We start from the raw sequence: 22,047 nt of genomic DNA on the forward strand, positions 1-22,047 counted from the left end.
TAAATTTTGTTGTCTTTAGCAACAAAGAGTGGTGTGAGTCATGGGCTTGTTTGTTTAATTTGCTTTGATTCTGAAGATAGAAAAGGTCACCATGCTTCTGCTTTTGGTTGGTGCTGAGTCCAACTCTATTACAAGCGCGAACAGAGTTGGAGTGGAATGCAAAGTTTTGTGGATTGAGAATGTTATGTTCCTCTGATGTTTTGTTACTGTAGTCTTGTCTGTGGAATTTGGTGCATGATTATATTGGCTAAATGGGTGTTAGATGGGAAGTATGTGCAAAGCATATAGTTTCCTTGTGTTTGTTGGGATATACTTCCCAACTGTTCTCTTATATGAAGCTGGGCTCATGCATGTGCTTTGCATGTGAGGATAGTGAAAAAACGGAACTGATGATATATACCATTGCTTGAATTATGGATGCAGATATTATATATTTAGTAAAAAAAATCCTGTAGACATTCATTTCATGGTCATTGAGAATGCATCAAATCAGATGTTTGTATTTTCTTATTCTTATGACTTGTATTGAACCAAGATTGAAATGATTGAAAATGTTAGATATTGTAGAATGAATCAAATAGATGATTCTATTCTTGATTCTTATGATTTAATTAAGATGTAAATGATTGAAAATGTTAGTCATCTACAACTACTAATAAATGATTCCTCAAAAAGTTATGGATTACTAATACATTTTAGAGATCAAATAGATTCTGTCTTATACTAATGCTAGGATGGTAATTACAAGATAGAATTAGATTAATTCTTTTGGTTATCATGTAGAATTCATACTCTGATCCACCACCACCATCTCTCTGCTGCAGGGAAAGACCATAATCTCTACTGATGGCTTTTGTATTTCCAGCAGCAGATATGTGATTCATTTATTAAGGAAATGTGACCATGATTTCCATTTCCATTTATTAAGGAAATGTGTACATTATATTAGTTTCATCTTCATCTTATGTGCACTGAAAAGAATACATTTATCAACCTTTCCTCCATTGTGAGATCCTACAGATAGTGTCAGGCTTTGACTATGCAGGAATGCTATTCTAATGGGGAGTGTCAAACTCCCATCACCTTTTCATCATCCCAGCAAGCTTAGTTGATTCCTTTGGGAAGAACAGACATCCATCATATGCTGCTGATGGCAATTTTAAATTAGAACATTATCTTTTCAACTCTCATTTGATTAATCTGTGCATTGATGAGTAGTAAAGAACAAAGCAGATCTAATATAATGTGCTCCACACAGATCCTAAAATTGCCCAACAAGACCACTTGAACAACCTAGTTTTGCTTGCCAATGCTCTCCAGAGGAGCAGTGTCTCACCATATCCAAGACAACAAATTGCTGCATCCATTAAAGCAAGCTAAAGACACTGTTGGAGAAGTTGATTAGGTGACCACTACTCCATTGAGTTATGACTGAGAGGTAACAGGTCAGCTTTGCAGCAGCCATGTATTTGGAGGATTGCATGACTTATTCCCAGCTTCCTAGTTTACTTGATTTTTCTTTGTACTTCTCTTTGCATGATTGTCTCAATTCGTTTGTCTCAAGCCTTGAGTCTTGATGTGATTGACAATGGAACACATAATGATAAAGTAGGTTTAACCAAACATTGACTTAAGAAGTGTTTCAATCTTCAATCATGGCATTCACTTAAAATTTACCAAACAAAACAGCATAATATAGCAAGAGGATGATAGTCTATCAGGCAATATTATGGAATATGGATCATGAATAATGCACAATCCAAGTGGACAGTCTTGTTATTGTCCATCAACACCATACCCACAATCTACAATCATTTTTTCATGCAGTCTATGGTGCAATGCACAATGGTAGTCTACATTGTATCACCTCACATTGCTGCATAATCTACATTCTCCTTCCACTGTTAATGACACAACTCTAGGATAGATTCTTTAAGTTGCATGAAGGAATGAAAAGAGGATATGGTGTAAGATAGAAACATGAAGTTTGAAGAGGAGTGCAAGTAAATTTCACAGTTTTGGTTTTCACAATACCTCTAGGATACATCATGAACAATTGACTTCAGCCAAAAGCAATGGCTGGTCTTGCCTGCTTAATAGAAGAATTATATATATATATATATATATATATATATATATATATATATATATATATATATATATATATATATATATATATATATATATATATATATGTGTGACTTCTAGTGAGACTTTGAATTGACTTGTACCTGCCCACTAAACAAAGAAAGAAAGAAAACCTCTTTGGAGACAATGCCACAAAGTCAAAAGGCTAACAACAAACACCTTCTGGGCTTTGTCCCTGCTGTCCACAGGATATTTCCTGGTGCTTGGGTAGAAGAGGAAGATCCATGGCAAGGAATTGAGAGGTGAAACAAATGGAGATATCATTTGATAGATTATTTGCTTGGTGGTTGACAATTTTGAATGGTGCTTCAAGAGGAAGTAATGGCTTGTCTTGGGTCACAGAAAGACCTGCTTATATCACTTCTAGCTAGTTTCCATCTTTGCTGGTTCAGTGAAGAAGATGGTTCAGTGATCTATGTAGTTATATTCTTCATTTTGAGGAATTTTTGCAACAATACTTTGAAATATTGCTCAGAGATTTTTTTTTTTTTTTTGCATATACATATTATTTTAGGAGATTTATTGTGTATACATGTGGAAAATTAAAACCACAACATTCCAGATGCTAAATTCCAATTGCATCAATCAAAGCTACAATTATATCCCAATTACCCCCCTCTTCCTCCTCATTGTTATCTCTTGTGCTTATCTGATGGTGCTCTTTCCTTAGATTAAGAGCAGTCTTTGTTGCTGATGCCATTACATCCTCCATGAGATTCCAGTGCTCCAAGCAAAAGACAAGAGGAAGAATACCCACATCTCCTCCTTTTCCATTGATTGCTCACATCTAAGTCCTCATGCTTTATGTAATTAATTCTGTCATTATGACAAGGAAGGCTGCCTTTTGGGCTATATTTCGAAAGGTGGCAGTGTCTTGGACCACCTCCTCCCTTGACACCAAGGTCAAATGTAAGAGTTTACTCCATATCTTAGGTGTAAAGTTTTCTTTTCCACCTTAAATTGATGAGACTTCCTCATCAACTTGTCCATGAAAGAAAAGGTATGTTCCCAAAGTAGACTACTCTTGTTTAGTTGGAACCAAGTGCATTTTAGTTTGGAAAACAATAATTGGTATCAGATACAATTGGTGGTCATACAACTTTGTGGAGTTCATTTGGGTTATATCCTGACATTGGTTGAGATGGAAGAAGGACATTGGATGGTTTCATTTTTGGTTAATCATGGTGATTTTTATAGGGTTGTGGTGATTCATTGTGAATTGGGACAAGTGGTTGTTGACTTCAATTAGATTAAGTATATAAATGGTAAAGTTGGATTGTGCATGTCAGGGCTTAGTTAGTCATGCACATATTTGCATCTTTGAAGTTGTAGTTTCATGGAGGTCCATCAATCATATAGAGCAAATTAAACATGTAAAGTTTGAGTTTCATCAAGGTTTAAGCCTTTGACAATTCTGAAGAACCTAACTATATGGACTAGTTCAATATAAAATATAATCATAGACTTCATAATCATCTCAAAGTTTGATGAATGTCATCTATTGGCTCATCATCAAACTAATACAGATCATTTGTGAATCAAGTACACCTGGTTCTATTACCAAAGTCAGAATTAAAGGGCAAGCCTAGTGGAAACTATCTACATGAGATCTTCCATTCAACCTTATAGATAATGTTAGGTATAAGATCAAGGCATTCTTACTGCTGGTAGCTATTGGATATGATTGCTGTAGATCACTTTCAAAGCAAACCATGGTGGACTTTGTCAATCTCATAAGATTTGAGATCTGAAAACTTTTAATTTTAAGGGGAAAAGGCAGTGGCCAATTTGAAGAAACCCTAGTTTTCAGCAACTTTGTCCTATACCAAAAGCATCACATCATCCTTCTTTCTCTCCTGGTTTCTTCCTATATAGCTTGGCATCAACTTCTTTGGTTGTTCACCACCCAAGTCTGGGACATCAAATTTTCTTTGGGCTGAGGAGCAGAGAGAGAGAGAGAGAGAGAGAGAGAGAGAGGAGAAAGAAGAGAGATGGGAAGAGCTCCATGCTGTGACAAGGCAAATGTGAAGAAGGGACCATGGTCACCTGAGGAGGATGCAAAGCTCAAGGCTTACATTGAGGAGCATGGAACTGGTGGAAACTGGATTGCACTGCCTCATAAGATTGGTTAGTGATTACCACAAACCCTTACTGACTAGGCTTTGGCTTTTAATGGATCTTCTTCCCTGGCAGAAAACCCATTCTGGATCTTTGGTTTGTTAGAACTTTATTTCCTTGGAGAGCTGTTGCCTTCTCTATGTCTGCTAATCTATAAGGTTTTCTTGAGATAAGCTTAATATAGTAGAAGAGGCTGAAGCTGTTGCCTTCTCTATATATGTCATCTTCATATCCAAGGATGAACACATTTAGATGCAGAACTGGTCACAAAAAGAGAAGAGAATTATTGATCACATAGAGATGGAGGAGCCTAATCATAGCCAAAACACCATTAGAGGGTTTCTATGTTCTTCTAAGTTCATGTTCTATCCTTTTGCTTTCCTAGTTTTCAGTGATTTGATCATGATAAGAAACCTAGCTAAAACCTTTTGTTTGCAGGATTGAAAAGGTGTGGCAAAAGCTGCAGGCTGAGATGGCTAAATTACTTGAGACCAAACATCAAACATGGTGGTTTTACGGAGGAAGAAGATCAAATCATCTGCAGCCTCTACATCAGTATAGGGAGCAGGTATATCATACTACAACTACTCTCTCTCTCTCTCTCTCTCTCTCTCTCTCTCTCTCCTTTAGACCCAACTCAAAGTATTTCGGTGATGAAACTGAGATTTCATGCATGTATTAGGTGGTCAATAATTGCAGCTCAGCTGCCAGGAAGAACAGATAATGACATCAAGAATTACTGGAACACAAGGCTAAAGAAGAAACTCCTCGGCAAGCGAAGACAATCTGCTCAATCTCCAAGCCTCCACCTTAACCAAGCAGCTGGTGAGGAAGCTAATGGAGTGAACCATGAGGCACCCTCTCAAACCCTAAGCGCATCAGCCCTCGAAAGGCTGCAACTCCACATGCAGTTCCATGGCCTCTACCACCCCTTCTCCTTCCACAACCACCCTGCACGCCAGCCCAAGTGCCATCCACCAGGAGATCCCACTGCCACAACCCTAATTCAACAAGTTTCCCCACCGAAACCTGATGCGGGACACCTGCAAGAAATAGACTGCTCGGCATTAGGGTTTCACTCACCTTCGGCCATGGAGACTTCGAGCTCAAACCTTGATGCAGGTTTTGAAGCTGACCTCCAGGACTTGCTCTACTGCAAGAACTCCTCCTCCTTTGTAGGGCATGAAGAGCATCAACTTGCCAACTTAGACTACTACAAAGATTTGTATGGCGAAAGGGAGACTACAAATTGGTGTCCTTGTAATGGTTTGGAGGATCAATCGTCGTCGATGGGATCTTGGGATTCAGCTTCAGCTCTCCATTCTGATGCCATGATTCAAGAGTTCGCGTTCCGGTACGATCTATAGGGATAAACAAGACTGAGATCTTAAGCTTGAGAAGGTGGATGTTGTTGAGGTTTTTGGCTTGAGTTTTATGTGTTTGTGCATCGAGTGTCTTAAGAACACTCAGTACTGTAAATGCCTCAATAATACTTAAGCTGGATTGTTGCCTTCTTCTTCTTCTTCTTCTTCTTCTTCTTCTTCGTCTTCTTCTTAGCAACTAATCCATGTCAGGTTCTCTTTGGTGTTCAAAAGCTACACCAAGCATTATTCCATGACAAAAGGAAACCTTCCTTTCTGCTTGCAGCCATTACAAAGGAGGATCACATGCTTGGCCAGTAAAAGCTAAAGTGCATACATCTCTTCCTTCTTTAGATGAATAACATGCATTAAATCTGGCATGTGTGTGTTGACATAACAACATTTAGAGGTGCTGCAGTCTGCTTTACTTCTTTGGTTATGTTCTTGCAGCCTTGACAGATTCTGCTACTAGGAGACAATTACAACTCTTCTCTTTCTTGGTAGCTTCTGTCACATAAACTCAGTTCTTCAAGCTTAGGTCGTCACATTCCTATACATATAATGCATATGGCATTCTCTAACATTTGTAATGTGTTTTTTTGGGGACTTCTTTTTGCAGTTTTGCAGTCCTTTTTTTTATTTTTGAAATGAAAAAAAGGGTTTTTCACTCTTCCCTTAAAAAAAAATATATATATATATATAATTATGTATATTAGTCCAAATAAATAGGATCATTACCATTTCTTTTATACGACATACTTATAATGCTAGAAGATGTGCAATTTTATGACTGAGAGAGAAAGATAGTAAAAATAATATTTTCGGTCGGTGCATGAGACTTCTACCAATACAAGCTCCGAAAAGAATTGATATATGTCATCATTACTCTCATGGATATTTCTAAACCTTCTTGTATGTGAGTTAGATTGAAGTTTTCTTTCTTTTTCTTTTCATGCTAACCGACATCATCCGATTAAACAAATAAACAAATTAACAAGGTTAAGGACAGATAATTCAGAACATGGTAAAAATTAGTCATAATAGAATTATAAAACATGATTAGAATGTTCAGCAAAAAGATATGTTTAGCCACTTGGGTCCATTAAACAGACAGCTCTGAATCAAAAGAAACCTTACAAATTTCTACATTGCTTTGAGACCTTGCAACATCCCTTGAGACATCCAAAATGGAAGCCCAAAAGGTACCATAAAAGGTTTGTGCCAAAGCCATTTAAATGGCCCAAATGGCCTTCATAGATTATAAGCAACTTGGAGTTATTTTAAGTTGGCCATGTACTACATTTTCATGTCAAGAATGTCAAACACAAGAAGCTCTTGACTGCTATTTACTTGTTGTATTCCACAATCCTTTTTCCTGCTATATATATGAGTTCTTGAGCATATACTCATTGCTTGCAGACCCAAGAAACATATGAATCAACTGCAAGGCACCAACCACAATTTCATGGAAGTTTCTCTTCCATGTGCTTTGCACTTCACTAGCATAAGCAAAAGCTCAGGCTATGAGTTTAGTGTCAAAAGCATGGTTGTGTTTTAGAGCAGATGAATCTTTTGTTCTGCTTTGGAATGCCACAGCAGAAAAGAAGAATGCAAGCAGGAAGAAGACACATAACATGATGTAGGAAAGAAGATGGCCATTGATGGATTACTCCAATCTGTGCTAAGGAGTGATAAATCTTAACCCAGTTTTCTGTTCCATACTTAGAATGCCAAAACTTGAAGAGAAGAAAGAAGACAGTGAGGCTACAAACAACTTATGAACATGAACGTGAGGGAAAAATCTCCTTGAATCTTCCATAGAAAAGATTCATGTTTCTCATAGAAAGAAGAGAGAGGGAGAGAGAAGAAAACTCCTTGAATCTTCCAAAAAAAATTCAGCAAAACACATAAAAAGACTGTAACAAGATGATCATCTTTAGCTTCTGTTGTTCTCCATCACCAAAATCTACAGCTTCATTGCAATATGTAGCAATCCAAAGAACAGATGAGCAGCTTGGAACTGATAACCAGAGATGATTCCTGACTTGTTCTATCTCCTTACTATCCAAAGCAAACCTCTGCTTGCAAATGCAGGTGTTTCAACCACCATTGATGCTGCCGCTACATGGCTGTGGCAGCTCCTAGCCTCCACATCCAAACACCAAGTCCCTGTCCTCTGTCACTGTAACAGGGCTGCTGCTACTCCTCTGCTTGAAGTCATCCCTTCCCCTGTGCAGTGGTAACCGGAATGACGAAGCCCGCCTGGAAGCATCATCCTCTGCAACCAGTTCATCTTTCCTTGAGCGCAGCCATGTCTTCGAAACAGAGTAGCTCTCCTTCCTGTGCAAACCGGCACTCGTGCTTGCATCACCACCACCTCTCGATACCACACTTGTTGATGCATCAAATCCTGTGAATCCCTCTCTTATTGAGTGGCAGTCACATTCTGACACCGCAGGCCGGTGGCCGCGATGCTTGAGAGCCGTCTTCTTCTTGGTCGGTTTTATGGTGACTCGAAGCGAGGAGCTCTCATCCATCACGTACTCATAGGCACCCATGGAGAAGCATCTCCTTTGATCCAAACTACTACTGCCACTACCAGTCTCTCGGCCTTCGCCTCCGCCATCATCCACACTCCTCAGCTTTCCGATCTTAACAGGCACTACTTTTGCCTCTGCCTCCTGCTTGTCATTGATCGAAGGCACACAGTCATCCTGTCCAGGGAGATTAGAGGTGTTCCCCCTCGAGCTCTCACCACCAGACTCGAGAACAAGTACCACAGGACTGCAGCTACTGGCAGGAGACAGTTCGGTGGGGAGGCTTCTTCTACAGAGAGGACAAGTGGAGTGGGAGAGGAGCCAGGTATCGATGCACTGCAAGTGGAAGGCATGGCTGCAACCTGGAAGCAGCCTGAGCTTGTCATCGGATTGGAATTCGCAGAGGCACACAGCACAGTCGAATGGGTCTTTCAGGCCTATGATGGATTTGTATTGGAAGACAGGAAGGGAGTCGATGAAGGATTGGTCCACTCCTGAATCATGGAGGTGGAAGAGCTGCTGTAGCTCGCCTTGAAGAGCTGTGACATTGCTCATGGCATCTGGCTCTCTGTGATTGGGTCTCAGGAGGTATCGCACAAGGAGGTGGAGGAGTCCAGAGATGAAGAAGATGGCTGCTAGGATGACAATGATGAGAAGGATGGTAGGAGTAATCCTGTTCTCAAAACTAATCGCAGGAGGAGGTGGTGGTGGTGGTGGTGGGAAGGATGGTAGTGGGAGTGAGACTGGAGAAAGAAGGCTGTCTCCCTCCATGCTTTCATGCAAGAACCAGCTTAAAGAGAACAAATAAGAGAGAGAGAGAGAGAGAGAGAGAGAGAGAGATGAGACTCACCTGAACATGCTACCTAAGAAACTCCATCATCAGTCTTACAAACATTTGGGGTGTGTGTGTGTGTGTGTGTGTGTGTGATGGATTCTCTTCGCTGCAAGAAGAAAGAAAGGCAGAACAAATATTTTGCAGGTGAAGTTGAGGAAGTTGGAAGATGGGGATCCTCAAAATAAAGGAGAAGTTAATGGTGTGTCAGCTGATGGGGTCAGACATAAATGAATCCAAACACACTTGAATGCCGCTTATTTCTTATGTGAGGTCTTCTTTTTAATGGCAATGAACATGCCACATATTTTCCCAAGGGAGGATGTGAATCTTTTAGGAACTCCCACTCTCTTCAAAACCCAATGCTGCTACTGCTTCTTCTTCTTCTTCTTCTTCCCTTCCATTTGACTTTCTACACAGCTTTTCTGCAGCAGGCTCAATGCCCCATTAAATTCCCCTACCATTCAACCAAGACAGAATAGATTTGTAGAACTCCAATCCAACATTTTTGATATTTACTCAATCCATTCTACATGCCTCATGTTTGCATAGGGATTGCTGCTTTGTGTCCTTTTCTGTAGCCCTTCTCTTTTGACCCAGATAATATTGACAGCAGCATGGATAGGGAGGATTTCAGGGTATGATGCATGGATTGGGGTGGGTTGACATTGCAGATGCACAGGTTTCATGGAGGAAATGGATCTCATGATCTGTGCAGGCAAAAGAGGAAGTCATGGAGACATGGACATGATCAAATGGCTAGGTTTCCCAGGTCTTGTGTCATGGGGCACTGGGGACTTGGGAGGTGTGTGGGGTGTGCCTGGAAAAGATGGAGCCCCACATAGGAGTTGGGGTTGGACTTAATTGCCATGATCCTGGAGAGACAGCACTGGAGCTGCAGGTCAATGCTCCAGTGTTTGGGTTTTGATTTAGCTATCTGGAATTTTCTTTTTTTTTGCTTTGTTGATTGAAATTGTGTTAGATTATCTTAGCTGGTCAAACAGAAACACAAACACCAAGCTGATGCATTCATCTTGTGGTATTAACTCCCAAGACAACACAGGATAAATGATTTCATGTTCTGCTGTATTTATTGACCAGTGGTTCTAAACTAGGTTTTGTGTACATGGAATCAGCTAACAAGAGGTCAACTTCCTTGAGTCAAGTATGGTGCTATCAGAACAACTAATCAATCATCTACAAGAAATTATATCTGCTAATAAAAACAAGGAGTCAAGAAATTACCTTCTTAGGCACCAACAGCAGTTCTAGCAGAAGAGTGATGACAGCAATAGGACTTTTTATCTGCAGATGCTTATTTGAAGGATGCTTACAACCATGGAACTTATATCTGAACATCATGATTTGTTCTTGTTGTTATCTGAACAATAAGATTCTCTTTGGTGATTACTAATTGCCAAATCCACAACCTCTTCTTGAGATCCAAAACTATGAGCTTGAAGCCTTGATATTAATTCAAATTTATTCAAATGATGGACAACTTTGTTTTTATCATGTTTTCTGATATAAGCATCATGTAAGAGAACTGTTCTCTTATGTCTCTATCCTATATTATCTTTTTTGCCAAGACAAACTACAGTGGCTGGTGAGTGCTCCACACAACACATGTCAGTGACATTTTGCTTGTGCCCAACACACAAAAAACAGACCAAGTTGACCCTACCAAAACCAAAGAGTTGACAGTAAGGTCTTGGACTTATGGGTTTCCATACAGTAATCTATGATTTAATATGCCTAACTTGTACTGACCACACTATAGCTGTGTGGTCCAATATATAGAAAGGAATTCATACCCTTCAAGGAGGTGATATCATTGTTCCTTTGATCTAGCATACACTACCCAGCAGATGACCTGCCTTGGCAACTACATGTTGTCTCATGCCAGAGACAGAAAGGAGACTACATCATTTAAAATCCTGTGTGCTTGAGAAACAAATGGCTCTAAATAGTTATCAAATGTCTCGTGTTTTTCTTTTGTTTATTTTGAGAAGAAAAGGTGGCAGAAAACCATGGGGAATGAAAGGGGATAAAGAGACTGTGCAGCAGTAACACCAAGAAACTTCTCCAATCTCCTACTCTTTTCCGCTACTGAATGCTCCCATCACTATTGTGCTTAAGGAGATCCAAGAACTCCCTTTTTGTCTCACAAATTCTAACATATGGTTAAAGAGAACAAGTTCCAAAGCATAGGAACTCCCCATGAAGTACAAACTTCAATTACATACATACTTTTAGAACTATTACAGTATAAATATAGAACATGGTTTGTAGTCTTTAAGCTGAGAGCAAAACAAGAACAACTGTTAATTTGGATAATCAAAGCTTTACATGCCTTTATGTATCATTATTCTGTAGTATGCCATGCAGAATTCAGCTTTGAATTACCTAAGATAAGAACAACTAGCAGCATACATACTTTGAAGTTCTTGGCCTATTTTTTGTTGCTTGTCTTACGCGAGTCTAAATTTTGGAGATTGTTGACATGGATTCCTAGCAGTACTACTTTTGTTAACACATGTAGTATAGGTCGAGGAATCAACAGCGTTGCATACTGTATCATGGTTTTCTTTTCTCATGGATGATATCACTATCAACAATTATATGCTTACGTTCACTTCTAGAATGGCCATGATTTGAACAGTGACCAGTACAAGCCTATCATGAATTCAGTAATTTCATGTTACAAATCAGCTGCTATAGAAACCTTCTTGGATTTGTTTTAGAACAAATGTCCAGCCTATTGATGCTTCAATCTTCAACCCACAAACAAAGACTGGAAGACTTAGCACTATAGTCTATTTAATGTGGTGCTAATCACATTCTTCTGCTAGGAAATAGTATGTGCCAATCACAATTTCCCTGACACCAAAGACTTTCTGATATTCCAATATATGTAAAAGTTAGGATCCAGAACTCAGCATTTTGCCACAAGCTAAATGACTAAACCGTAAACCCTGCCTCTTCAAGTTCAATGACTAGAGATATCATTTTCTTGAATCACTCAATCGATCATAGCAAGATTGTATAATTTGTTAACAACAATGACCAGATTGCATAACATTAGGATATATTTTGACATAAATGAGGCTCATAAGAGGAAAGTTTCCAGCTAGAATTCAAGATCTCTGTTTGTCCAAAACATAAGCTGTTGAAGAGTGCTCACTAATTATGTTCATTAAGACACTTTATCAACTCTTTGCCCTCCAAAAAATTTACATTACATACCCAGTATTTTCTCGAATTTCATCAGACAAAAGATTCAAGCCATTCTAAATGTCCAACACATCGCATTCCAACTCATTGAATCCTTCTACTTATGACCTTCTTTCTCATGTTCTCATGCTAGTGACAACTACTAGATTGTTCATTTTTTTTGCTAAAATCATGTGGTGTGGGGAAGATTTGGGTTTGCATCTTAATTGCTTGATCCTGGTACGATGCCTATCTTTATTATTTGTGAAGCACTCCAGCAGTCGGCTATTAACTTCACAAATCCATGACAGAGCTGTCCCTTCCAATTTTGCACCCACTAGTATAATCTCAACACAATCATGTGCAGGTAGAAGCAGATACATGACAAGATAGAGATCAAAAGGAAGTCTTGTGGAAAGCTGTTTCTGTGGCATGAGACAAATCAGAGATTCATGGCTCAATGAATCTCCAACTGTAGCTACCTTAAGCAATTGTTTCATTTCTGATTTATGTACATGTAGTTATTTAATATAATAGCAAGTGATATTCAGTAAAATAAACTTTTACAAAAAATTAATTTTGAATGAATACCTCCTCAGAATACAATTGAATGTGTCTCAGACATGTTACAGTCTTATAATTTCAAACAGTAAATGTACAAGGACACTTTTGAATGACTTCAGACATTTGTCTCCAAGTCCACAAAAAGTCATCCTTATGTCAAAGGATGGCCCATGTTCATAACCACCCACCTTGAGTAGGTTACCTGCAATGTATTGAAAGCTAAAGCTGTCACCTGGACAAGCCCATATCATTGTGTTAACTTGATAAGGCTAGCCAATTGATTTCTTTAGTAACAAAAATGCAGTCCTCCAACTTCAAGATTCCAAAATGGGTCAATGATTTGATTTGCCAAATAGGCAGTAAACTAAAGAAGGGTACGTTTTATATGAAAATTTCAGAAAAGTATTCCAAATAAGATTGTTTATAGTTAAGTTTATTTTTAATCCAACTGTCACATTAAGATGCATCAAATCAGAAAGCTACCAAAATAAATGGCCAGAACTGATCCTACTACGAACTCAAGAATGAACTTTTTAGCCAAACTCAAGTAGTAAGTAGTCAATTCAACAGACTGAGTTTGCTTGCTTGAATTAGTAGAGCGCTTATCTAAACTTGCTGAGAACAAGCCCTCTGCAGATGTAGACAAGTTATTTGAAACATGTAAACTCAAAGACAACATAGCAGGAAAAAGAAAAAGAAAAACCATCAAGGATTTGTCAAGGATGAGAAGATGGATAGGCATACACAACCTGAAGCATGTTTTTATATGCACTTTTCTTTTTTTACTGAAAAGAAAATTTCATTACTAAATCAAGGTAGAACAAAAAGACACCGCAGCATCAGAGAAAAATAAAAACTCTAAACGAGAGGGTCACTTCCCTCTCCAAAACACAAGGATTTCCTCTTTCTGGCATGTTTAGCCAACCAATTGGCTACTTCATTTCGTTTTCTAAACACATAGACGATAATATGTACATCCAATTGCCCAAAAGGGCCCAGATACTATGCACAATACTTCAAACAGCTCAAGAAATAGCAGATTTCTTTTGTAAAATTCTGATAAGGAGCAACGAATCGGATTCAATGTGTACTGTTTTTATATGCCCTGCTTGTCTTTTTTCATTCACTACAAATAGGCTATCAGTATCTCATGCCATAATGACATCCCATTTTATCACAATCCCTCCATATATATGGTTCAACCTTTCTGAAAACCATTTCAACAACAGATTTAATAACAGTCTACGGCTCTATACTTCAAAATGGTCAAACAAAGGAAGAAGATCCTTTCTTATTAACAGACACCTTTTGCAGTATGTCCTCTGTTTTTTCTGCAACAGTGATGCTGAAAATTTAGTGGACTAAAGGTACCATATTTACATCAACAAGAAAAAAATGAATCATTATTAGAAAATATTGCATCTTTTATCATCATCTTAAGGCAACAAGCACTCTCAATCAATGAAACAGCAATTAAGTTTTCCACCGTCCAGAAAGTAAAACTACTTCCTTTCACTAACTGAAGAAGAAACCATCAAAACAACACCGAAAGAACCATCATCAAACTCGATCGAATTCTTAAAGAAACAGTCGCAGAAGCAGTAAGATCAAGATAAAGACTCAACCTGCGGAGAGGATGGTGGCAGAACTGCCAGAGACCGAGTGCGGCAAACCGACAAGCAACGCGTGCGACGAGAGCAAAAGGCCCCGGCGAATCCCCTGCTACTCCGTCTTCGTTGGAGATCCAAACCCTCCGCCCTTCCACCCCGCCTCCACGATTAATTCTCCCTTCTCTTCTTCCTCTGCCAATCTCCGAAACCCTAAATCATGGCGGCAAGCCAGCAATTGAGATATAACGGTCGGCCCATAATAATTTGGGCCATAATTTTGGGCCTCCATTATGAAGAAGCTTGTGTGAAGAAGTAGTACTATTTCTGTGGTCAAAATCTTGGCACAATACACCACTAGATGGCATGATTAGGAACCTTCTTATAAGATTTGGATTGAGTTGCAACATATCATAATGTTGTCACAGATAATAATAATAATCATAATAATTTCACATCTATTGCTCTCATGGAGGGAGAGCGCTTGGTCGTGAAAGGGGCCGAGGAGGTGAAGCATGCAGAGGCAATCTTCAAGTACCGAGACAAGGCTGAAGGGCAGAGGCCGAGGAACTTCGTAAGACCGGTGTCAACAAGTTTCTCATCAAGATAGCCATAAATGAAGGACTTCGGGTCATGCAAGAGTGCACGACTCAATTTTGCGGAGGCGAAGTTGAGTTCAGAAGGCCTTAGCACGGGGCAAGAGGACGCAGAGGCGGGTACTCTTGAAGAATATGCCATAGTGTTGTCATTCAAGTTGCCATGAAGGAAGCGGTGCACAGCGGAGATTGTGCTGGTAGGGGCAGAGGCCTAGGATCCAGACAATGGTGCACATATTACAGTGAAGTCGGTGGACTTCGGGAGCTACTAGGCGACGGACTGTCCTAGAGCGACGCTTCATCTATGTGTGACCCAAGAGTGGGTGGATGAAGGTCGATTGCCAAAGGAGCGAACAAAATCGAAGGTGGAGGAAACCCTGCGATGTATTGACAGAGGCCACATGGAGGGTTCACAATTCGAGTTTATTCCACAAGGATCTGCAATATAGAGAATATTTTTTATTTTGAAACAAATTTGTACCATAGTGGCATGGTAAATTTTTGTTTTTTTGTTGTTGTTGAGGGTTGATTTGCTTTCCCACATCAATTATTATCATGAATCTCTTCAGCATCTGTTGCTGTTCATTAATTACAATCTTTCCTCTCAATCTTTGCACTGTCTTTCATCTACTGTTAAATAGAGTGGACTCTACCGGTGGATTCTTCTTCCCTCCTGAGTCTTAGTGGCAGGCAAATATCTGCTGTGGTACATTTGCATGCTTTTTCAGACTCTGTGTGATTTATATGCCTCTCCTGGCAGTATCCATCTGCAATTTACTTGTGTAATCTCCATCTTCTCACTCTCTCTCTCTCTCCACAAGTCAATTGTTCTCTCTTTTATCTACTGTTAAGTACAGTGGAATACCTGTGGATTGCTTCTTGCTCTTCACTCGTAGTGGCAGGCACATAGCCTGCTATGTTGCAGCTGTATCCTGCTGGATTTTGGCCCGGCAGTCCATTCACTGATCTAAATTTGAACCAAATCTAAATGGTCAGCCTTTGTCCAACATCCCATGATCATAGAGATTGACCGAATCGAGATTAAGATGTTATAAAGTATGGAAGAAAACTGGGCATTTTATCTTAAACAAAACCTTTCATTACTTGGATTATATTTTCTAATTGATTTTTATGTAAGGACATTCTTTCTTTTTCATCGATTGGATGAAAATATCCTTTTTATCCTTTATGAGTAATCTCTTACTACTATCATCATCGATCGTCATTACCTCCATTGTCCCTCTCTCCTCTGTCGCCCATCACCTCCTCTCTCTCCTATCTTTCTCTTCCCCTCATTTTCTTCTCATCCTCCCCCATCGCTTGCAGGCGGCAACCTTCTCTCCCTCCTCTATCGCCTATACAACATAAATAAAGCGGAAGTGGAAGACTCTTATACATAATGATGAAGTCAGACGTCGAAGACAAATGATATTGCACAAAAACAATATAGAAGGACGAGCAACGAAAAAGAGAAGTTGGGGAGATGGGGAGATGACAGGTAACGACAACAAAAGCTATTAGTAGAGAGAAGATGAATATTTTCATCAAATTAACGAAAAAGAAGTGTCCTGAGATTAAAAAATAATTATGAGACATGATTTAATAAAAGTATAATATTGAGATTTTTTTAGGAAAAATACTGAAAAAAAATCTTTTTCTTTCGGGGAAAAGCTTTGAAGATGATTAGTTTTGGCATTGGTTTAAGCTGACATTCCGTTCCGTACTTAGTGCACTCCAACCGAGAAGAAAGAAGGGAAAGAGTTTGTCTGCGAGTTCCTACAAGCCTCTTCTTCGAAAGATTAAACTAATGAGCAGCTCCTACAAGACTACAAAACCACAGGATAGTTAGGGGTGGCTTAGGTTACAGGAGATGGCATGAGCCTAGAGAGTCATGTCCATATATTATATCCTTGTTCTATGCAGGAACGAACATGGGGTCATATGTTATCCAAGATTGCTCTCACAAATGGTGGCCAAACAGATCATCGACGAGAGTGATGATGAAGACAACAAGCATGTCAAGTCACCCAACTGGAGTCCCATCTCCTTCTGCCTCTTCTTCCGACCACATTTGAGTCATGGTTGAACAGTGGAGAGGAGAAGACAAATGACCAGATTTGAACAGAAATCACAGCAGTAGCAAACATATGTGTAGTTTAAGACAGAAGGCAGACATTGAAGAAGAAGAAGAAGAAGAAGAAGAAGAAGACTGATTGAGCCTTTCACGCCAATATCGCACACTGCACACGCAAAAACTTCAGAATGAGAAAGCGTTCACCGGCTTCTCTCTATCCTCATCGCCATCTGCATCTGCATCTGCATCTGCCATGCCTTGAAGCCTTCCACCAGCTGCCTCCTCCTTTTCCACTGCAAGTCTTTCCATCTTCTCCCTACCAGTTCGACAGGTGCTCCAAATCTTCTGCAGAAGAAAGCACCTCCTTTTGCTTCTCCATCCTGAAAGAAAGAAAGACACAGACTGAACTCTACTTGAATGTACTTATTACTCCTCTCTCTCTCTCTCTCATTTACCATCACCACATCACCCAACTCTCTAAAATGACATTCATGTCACGAGGGAATGGCAGGGAATGCCGGAGATGAAAAGGGCAGAGAGGGAATGCAGGAGGAAATTAGAGCAACGTACTCCCCCGTGTTCTACGTATCCCTTGCACGCCACTGTAGGAAGTTTCGGCCACCAAACCCCACTCCAACTCTTCGCCTTTGACCATTACAAACTGCGAGGAAACTACACCCGCTATGACAGGAGAGGAGCGAATGGTTGTCAACCTTACACCACTTGATGGAAACATTCAAATCCAATCGTTTCACCTGATTCTGTGTTCATATATTGTTGTGTGTGTGCGTGTGTGTGAATTGGAAAGCGAGTTGGGCTGCAGTAGCAGCAGTCTGCTGGCTTTCCCAGCTACAGAAACCAACAAGAAGAGGACTCTATATGATCAGTGTGATCATATTTGGCTATATAAACAGCTATGTTAAGGTCAAGAAACGAATCAGATCGACTCTAATCATCCTCCACATAAAATAATATCATAGGATTGGCTCCATGTGGTAACAGTCATGCACTTCAATACTTGTTGAACGTATCATGATAAGAATATTATTATATGTCATATCAATCATGTAGGGTTTGGATTGATTGGCCCATCCATGCAGAGTTATCATGATAGTGATTAGAAAAGTGAAGCCAGGAGCATCATGTCCAACTAAATTTACAGGAACAGAAGTACAGCAAGCAAAATAAAAAGAAACAGAGAGAGAGAGAGAGAACCCACAACAAGGACAAGTGCAGGCAAACCAAGAAATCTCTGAAGCATAAAAGACGAGATGACCACAGTGTTTCTAGTTCTTCTTTAAACATATATCCATATCATCTCAAAATATAATAGAATCATATTATGAAACAAATGTATTTTTAGTTGTGAAAAGAAGAATCCATCATTGGTTGCACTTTCACTTTGCATCTTCTTTTAGCACCTCATGAATGACCTCCTCTCTTTCTTTTGCTAAATCACTTTCCTATTCACCTTCCTAGTTTTTAGTATACTGTTCAAAAATAGGGATGGAATAGAGAGGTAAATTGCTGATCAAAACAAAAGCACCTCTTCTTCCCAGGGGAAGGCTGTGGCATGAAAGTAATGATTTGCTTTAACCTTCTTGTTCTGCAGTCCACCTCCAACCTCTCAAACTCCCTGACAGAGAAAAAGAAGATACTCGGCTACAGGCAATGGTTGAGCCGAACAGTATCATATTACTTATTTACAATAATTGATTCTTAGCATGATTACCGACGAGTCAGCTCGATTTAGTCCTGGACCATGTGCACAAGAGTCCTAATATGATCGAAAAGGTAGCTCGGGATGACTTGTACGAAGACAAAGGTCAAATGAGATGTTCCATTAGATTCCTTCGACGCCCAAGTTAGAATTAAGATAAAAAGTAAAATTACAAGTGAATAATAACTAGTAACAATAAATTAGACAGGGTAATCACATGATGAGTTACGATTGAGGGGTAAAATTCTCCGCTCCGAAAACTTATGAACTAATAAATGAGACAAGATACATCCACTCCTCGGATGATGATTGGCATGGTGAAAGAAATGGAGGGAGTCAATGGGTTCATGGCTTAGAGAATTTATTTTGCTGGTGTGATGTGAACTTTACTTGGTCCCAAATTCCCTTGTGCTAAAGATGATGTGTTGGAAGGGTTCCCAGAATAATCTCGATTGCAGCAAAGCAACTTGTAGCATTCTGGTTTGTGGTAGCAGCATTTGTAAGCTGAGCCTAGCTGCCAATGAATTGTGTGTCTCATGCACCACCACTAGAAATGACATGTGAAGGCTTGGACAGGTTGCTTTCTCAGTCTAAAACATTTGTGTGGCAACAAATCCCACTGGTGAGAGCCACAGTGCCACACTTTTCCTTTGGAAGATGCCACTTGAACCCTTCAAAATCAGTGTTTCTTAAGCTATTTTGCATGGATCCAATTGTGAGGTGTAGTTAAACTTAGAAAAAGTAGTAAGTAATACCCATGATTTAGTGTCACATCAGAAATGAAAGAAGAGTTAGTTGACAATGATGAAGAAGACTAATCAAATTTAATGGATTGGTTATTCTATCAGATTGACAAGTGAGATCCTGAAACGTCATCTTTATTTTGGTGTCCACCACTTTTCTTCCATACACTTGGCAAGGGTGGACCATTGCCTGATGAAGCATCAGGGATCATGTTCTTCCTAAAAGCACTAATCCATAACAAGGATGGATTGCTTGTGTTCAACATTACTCCCTCAAATAAATGAAGTTGATCAGCTACACAGATAACCAAGTGTTTTGGATATCTAGGCTTCACAAGCATTGGTTTGCATGGGTATTTGTCTCTTTCAATTTTTCTTCCCTGTCTTGAGATTTGAAATGCAATTCATAAGATAACCACATATCTTTTATCCAATCATACACATTGATATGGAATACTCATTTTCATCGGTACATCATATGTTAAGAAGGTGACCAACTTAGAGATCTATGTTGATCATCTCCTCAGTCAACTTTTACTGCACAGCAGATCTCATTGTTGTTACCCTTGAGGAAGGTCTTGCACAGCTTCTCCCAGAATTGGTTATCTGGTTCAGCCTCCTCCAAGCTCGCCTTCACATCATCAGCAAAGCATCCCTAGCAAATGAAGAAAAGACCACATGGATTCACTCAGATCATGCAAAAGAAACTTTAATTTGCCTGGTTGGAAGAATCAAACTGCAGTTTGAAGCTCACATTGATACAGTCACTGCTAACAAGACGATCCATGAGGTTGTAGAGTATGTCCTTGCCGTACTCGGGATGTCCTTGAATGCCTAGGATGTGATCTCCGACGCAGAACATCTCCACGTCGGTCTTCTCCGAGAAGCCGATCACTTCAGCTCCCACCGGAACTTGCCACACCTGTTGAGATTCAATGAAGATGAGGACGATGGAACTCTACAAATGTAGTACTGCACTTCTGCGCCAACACTGCTCTACCTCGTCTTGGTGGCATTCGATGATCAAAGCGGAGGGTGGGGTCTCTCCCAGTCGATCGAAGAGCTTAGGGCGAGGCAGGTCATCGTCCACCATGATCACCTTCCTGATCCCGACATCCCAACCTCCACCAGCCTTGGCAACCCGACCGCCCAACGCGCGGCATATAACCTGCAAAAGCACAGCAATGTTCGGCATCAACACCATGCATGAAACAGTGCGAAGAAAGAAGACCAGCAAGCTTCGATGGCTGTCTACTTGGTGGCCGAAGCAAATCCCTAGAACTTTCTTGCGCATGGCATGCAACGTTTGGAGAAGAAAGCACAGCCTCAGGATCCACAGGTCATTGCCATAGGCATCATAAGGGCTGCCGCTGACGACGAAGCCATCATACTTGTCGAGGTCTTCCATGTCGGGAAACTCTCCCTCCACCACCCTAAACAAGTCCCAGCTCTCACCTTCCTCCCCGAAGGCTTGTACAAACACGTTGAAGTATCCATTATACATCTTCGTGACGTAGTCCGAGTCCCTGGCTGCTAAAAGGAGAGCATACCTCTTCTCCTGCTCTATCTTCATGGATGCAAAAGAGGAGGAGGTTAATGTTGAAGGAAGGCATCGAGATCTTCTTATAGAGAGGTGAGGCCAGAAAAGGTGAGAGCAAATAGGTTATCCTTACGCTACAGTTTGTGAGATTACTGATACAAATGTGGGAAGGCAAGTAGGCAAACTTAGGAAGAAAGTTGATGCCATTGTTAGGCTATCAGATTCCTGTTTGCAAACTTGTACATGAACTAAATGATTCCATTGCAGTCAAATTTACTTGGTCATCTTCTTCAATTGAGAGAGTTGTTCATCGCAAGTATCACTCATCTGAACAATCTTATTAGGAAGCAACTCAAGATGCTTTTCTTGCTTTTGCTTAGACTAATTGTTGTGGGGCTCTAATTAGTATATATTCTACTATGGCTTCTGCTTAATGTAGGAAAAGGCTATATATATGACTATATAACTTATTCCTTTCGCAACTCGAATCATAAGTGTTAGGTTGGTAAGTATTTTTGGAGTTATAATAGAATTCACAATACTTAAAGTATAGAAAACAAAGTTCTTGTGAATTAGGATATAATTGTATATACATCAAGGTTTTGATAAGAGAACAAATACTTTGAATGTTGGCAATATTTTCTCTAATAAATCTAGAGTGGTTGAGGAAATTTTTTTTAGGATTTATGCGAGAAAATATATATTGGATTCGGGACTTAATTTTGGATTAACTCGAGAGAGAATAAGTTTGAATTTTTTTATAAATATAGATATTAAGTGTCAACCATATAAATCTTATATCCATCTTTCTAGTTTAGATGTTATTATTGATCTTTGGATTTTTCCGTCTCTCAAACACAAGGGAAGAAGAGAGCTTCCTCAAGCCATTGGAAGTTCAGTATAGCTCATGCAAAAGACACCAAACATGTGGCCATTAGAGGGATTCAATTCAATGCGTTAGTCCTTTGTGGCAAGTTGGAATCCGTGACATTCA

The 22,047-nt window shown here is 39.7% G+C and overlaps 3 protein-coding genes across 3 annotated transcripts; 1 reads left to right on the plus strand and 2 right to left on the minus strand.

Annotated features, from left to right (window-relative positions):
* Positions 1 to 4,052: 4,052 nt before the first annotated feature.
* LOC103985480 (transcription factor MYB36) lies at positions 4,053 to 5,780 on the plus strand. Its single transcript, XM_009403187.3, has 3 exons — positions 4,053 to 4,275; positions 4,705 to 4,834; positions 4,949 to 5,780. The coding sequence occupies exons 1-3, from the start codon at positions 4,140 to 4,142 to the stop codon at positions 5,631 to 5,633; spliced, it is 951 nt and encodes a 316-aa protein (XP_009401462.2). The 5' UTR covers positions 4,053 to 4,139; the 3' UTR covers positions 5,634 to 5,780.
* Positions 5,781 to 7,464: 1,684 nt separating this feature from the next.
* Positions 7,465 to 9,709, minus strand: LOC135637847 (RING-H2 finger protein ATL13-like). Its single transcript, XM_065150680.1, has one exon. It carries the CDS (start codon positions 8,933 to 8,935, stop codon positions 7,769 to 7,771), a length of 1,167 nt encoding a protein of 388 aa, XP_065006752.1. The 5' UTR covers positions 8,936 to 9,709; the 3' UTR covers positions 7,465 to 7,768.
* Positions 9,710 to 19,898: 10,189 nt separating this feature from the next.
* Positions 19,899 to 21,116, minus strand: LOC103985479 (gamma-glutamyl peptidase 5-like). The gene is made up of 4 exons (XM_009403186.3): positions 20,769 to 21,116; positions 20,514 to 20,681; positions 20,268 to 20,435; positions 19,899 to 20,168 (listed from the first exon to the last, which is right to left on the minus strand). The coding sequence occupies exons 1-4, from the start codon at positions 21,084 to 21,086 to the stop codon at positions 20,037 to 20,039; spliced, it is 786 nt and encodes a 261-aa protein (XP_009401461.2). The 5' UTR covers positions 21,087 to 21,116; the 3' UTR covers positions 19,899 to 20,036.
* Between the last annotated feature and the right edge of the window lie 931 nt (positions 21,117 to 22,047).

This window comes from Musa acuminata, chromosome BXJ3-5 (assembly GCF_036884655.1).
Source record: "Musa acuminata AAA Group cultivar baxijiao chromosome BXJ3-5, Cavendish_Baxijiao_AAA, whole genome shotgun sequence".
In the NCBI taxonomy this organism is placed as follows: domain Eukaryota; kingdom Viridiplantae; phylum Streptophyta; class Magnoliopsida; order Zingiberales; family Musaceae; genus Musa; species Musa acuminata.

Excerpts from the sequence above, each read along its gene's own strand:
- LOC103985480 (XM_009403187.3), top strand. The coding sequence starts at position 4,140 with ATGGGAAGAGCTCCATGCTGTGACAAGGCAAATGTGAAGAAGGGACCA. Across the intron at positions 4,276-4,704 it reads TGCACTGCCTCATAAGATTG|GATTGAAAAGGTGTGGCAAA; the intron begins GTTAGTGATTAC and ends TTTTGTTTGCAG. Across the intron at positions 4,835-4,948 it reads TACATCAGTATAGGGAGCAG|GTGGTCAATAATTGCAGCTC; the intron begins GTATATCATACT and ends TGCATGTATTAG.
- LOC103985479 (XM_009403186.3), bottom strand. The coding sequence starts at position 21,086 with ATGAAGATAGAGCAGGAGAAGAGGTATGCTCTCCTTTTAGCAGCCAGG. Across the intron at positions 20,436-20,513 it reads TCGAATGCCACCAAGACGAG|GTGTGGCAAGTTCCGGTGGG; the intron begins GTAGAGCAGTGT and ends GAATCTCAACAG. Across the intron at positions 20,169-20,267 it reads TTAGCAGTGACTGTATCAAT|GGATGCTTTGCTGATGATGT; the intron begins GTGAGCTTCAAA and ends TTCATTTGCTAG.
- LOC135637847 (XM_065150680.1), bottom strand. The coding sequence starts at position 8,935 with ATGGAGGGAGACAGCCTTCTTTCTCCAGTCTCACTCCCACTACCATCC.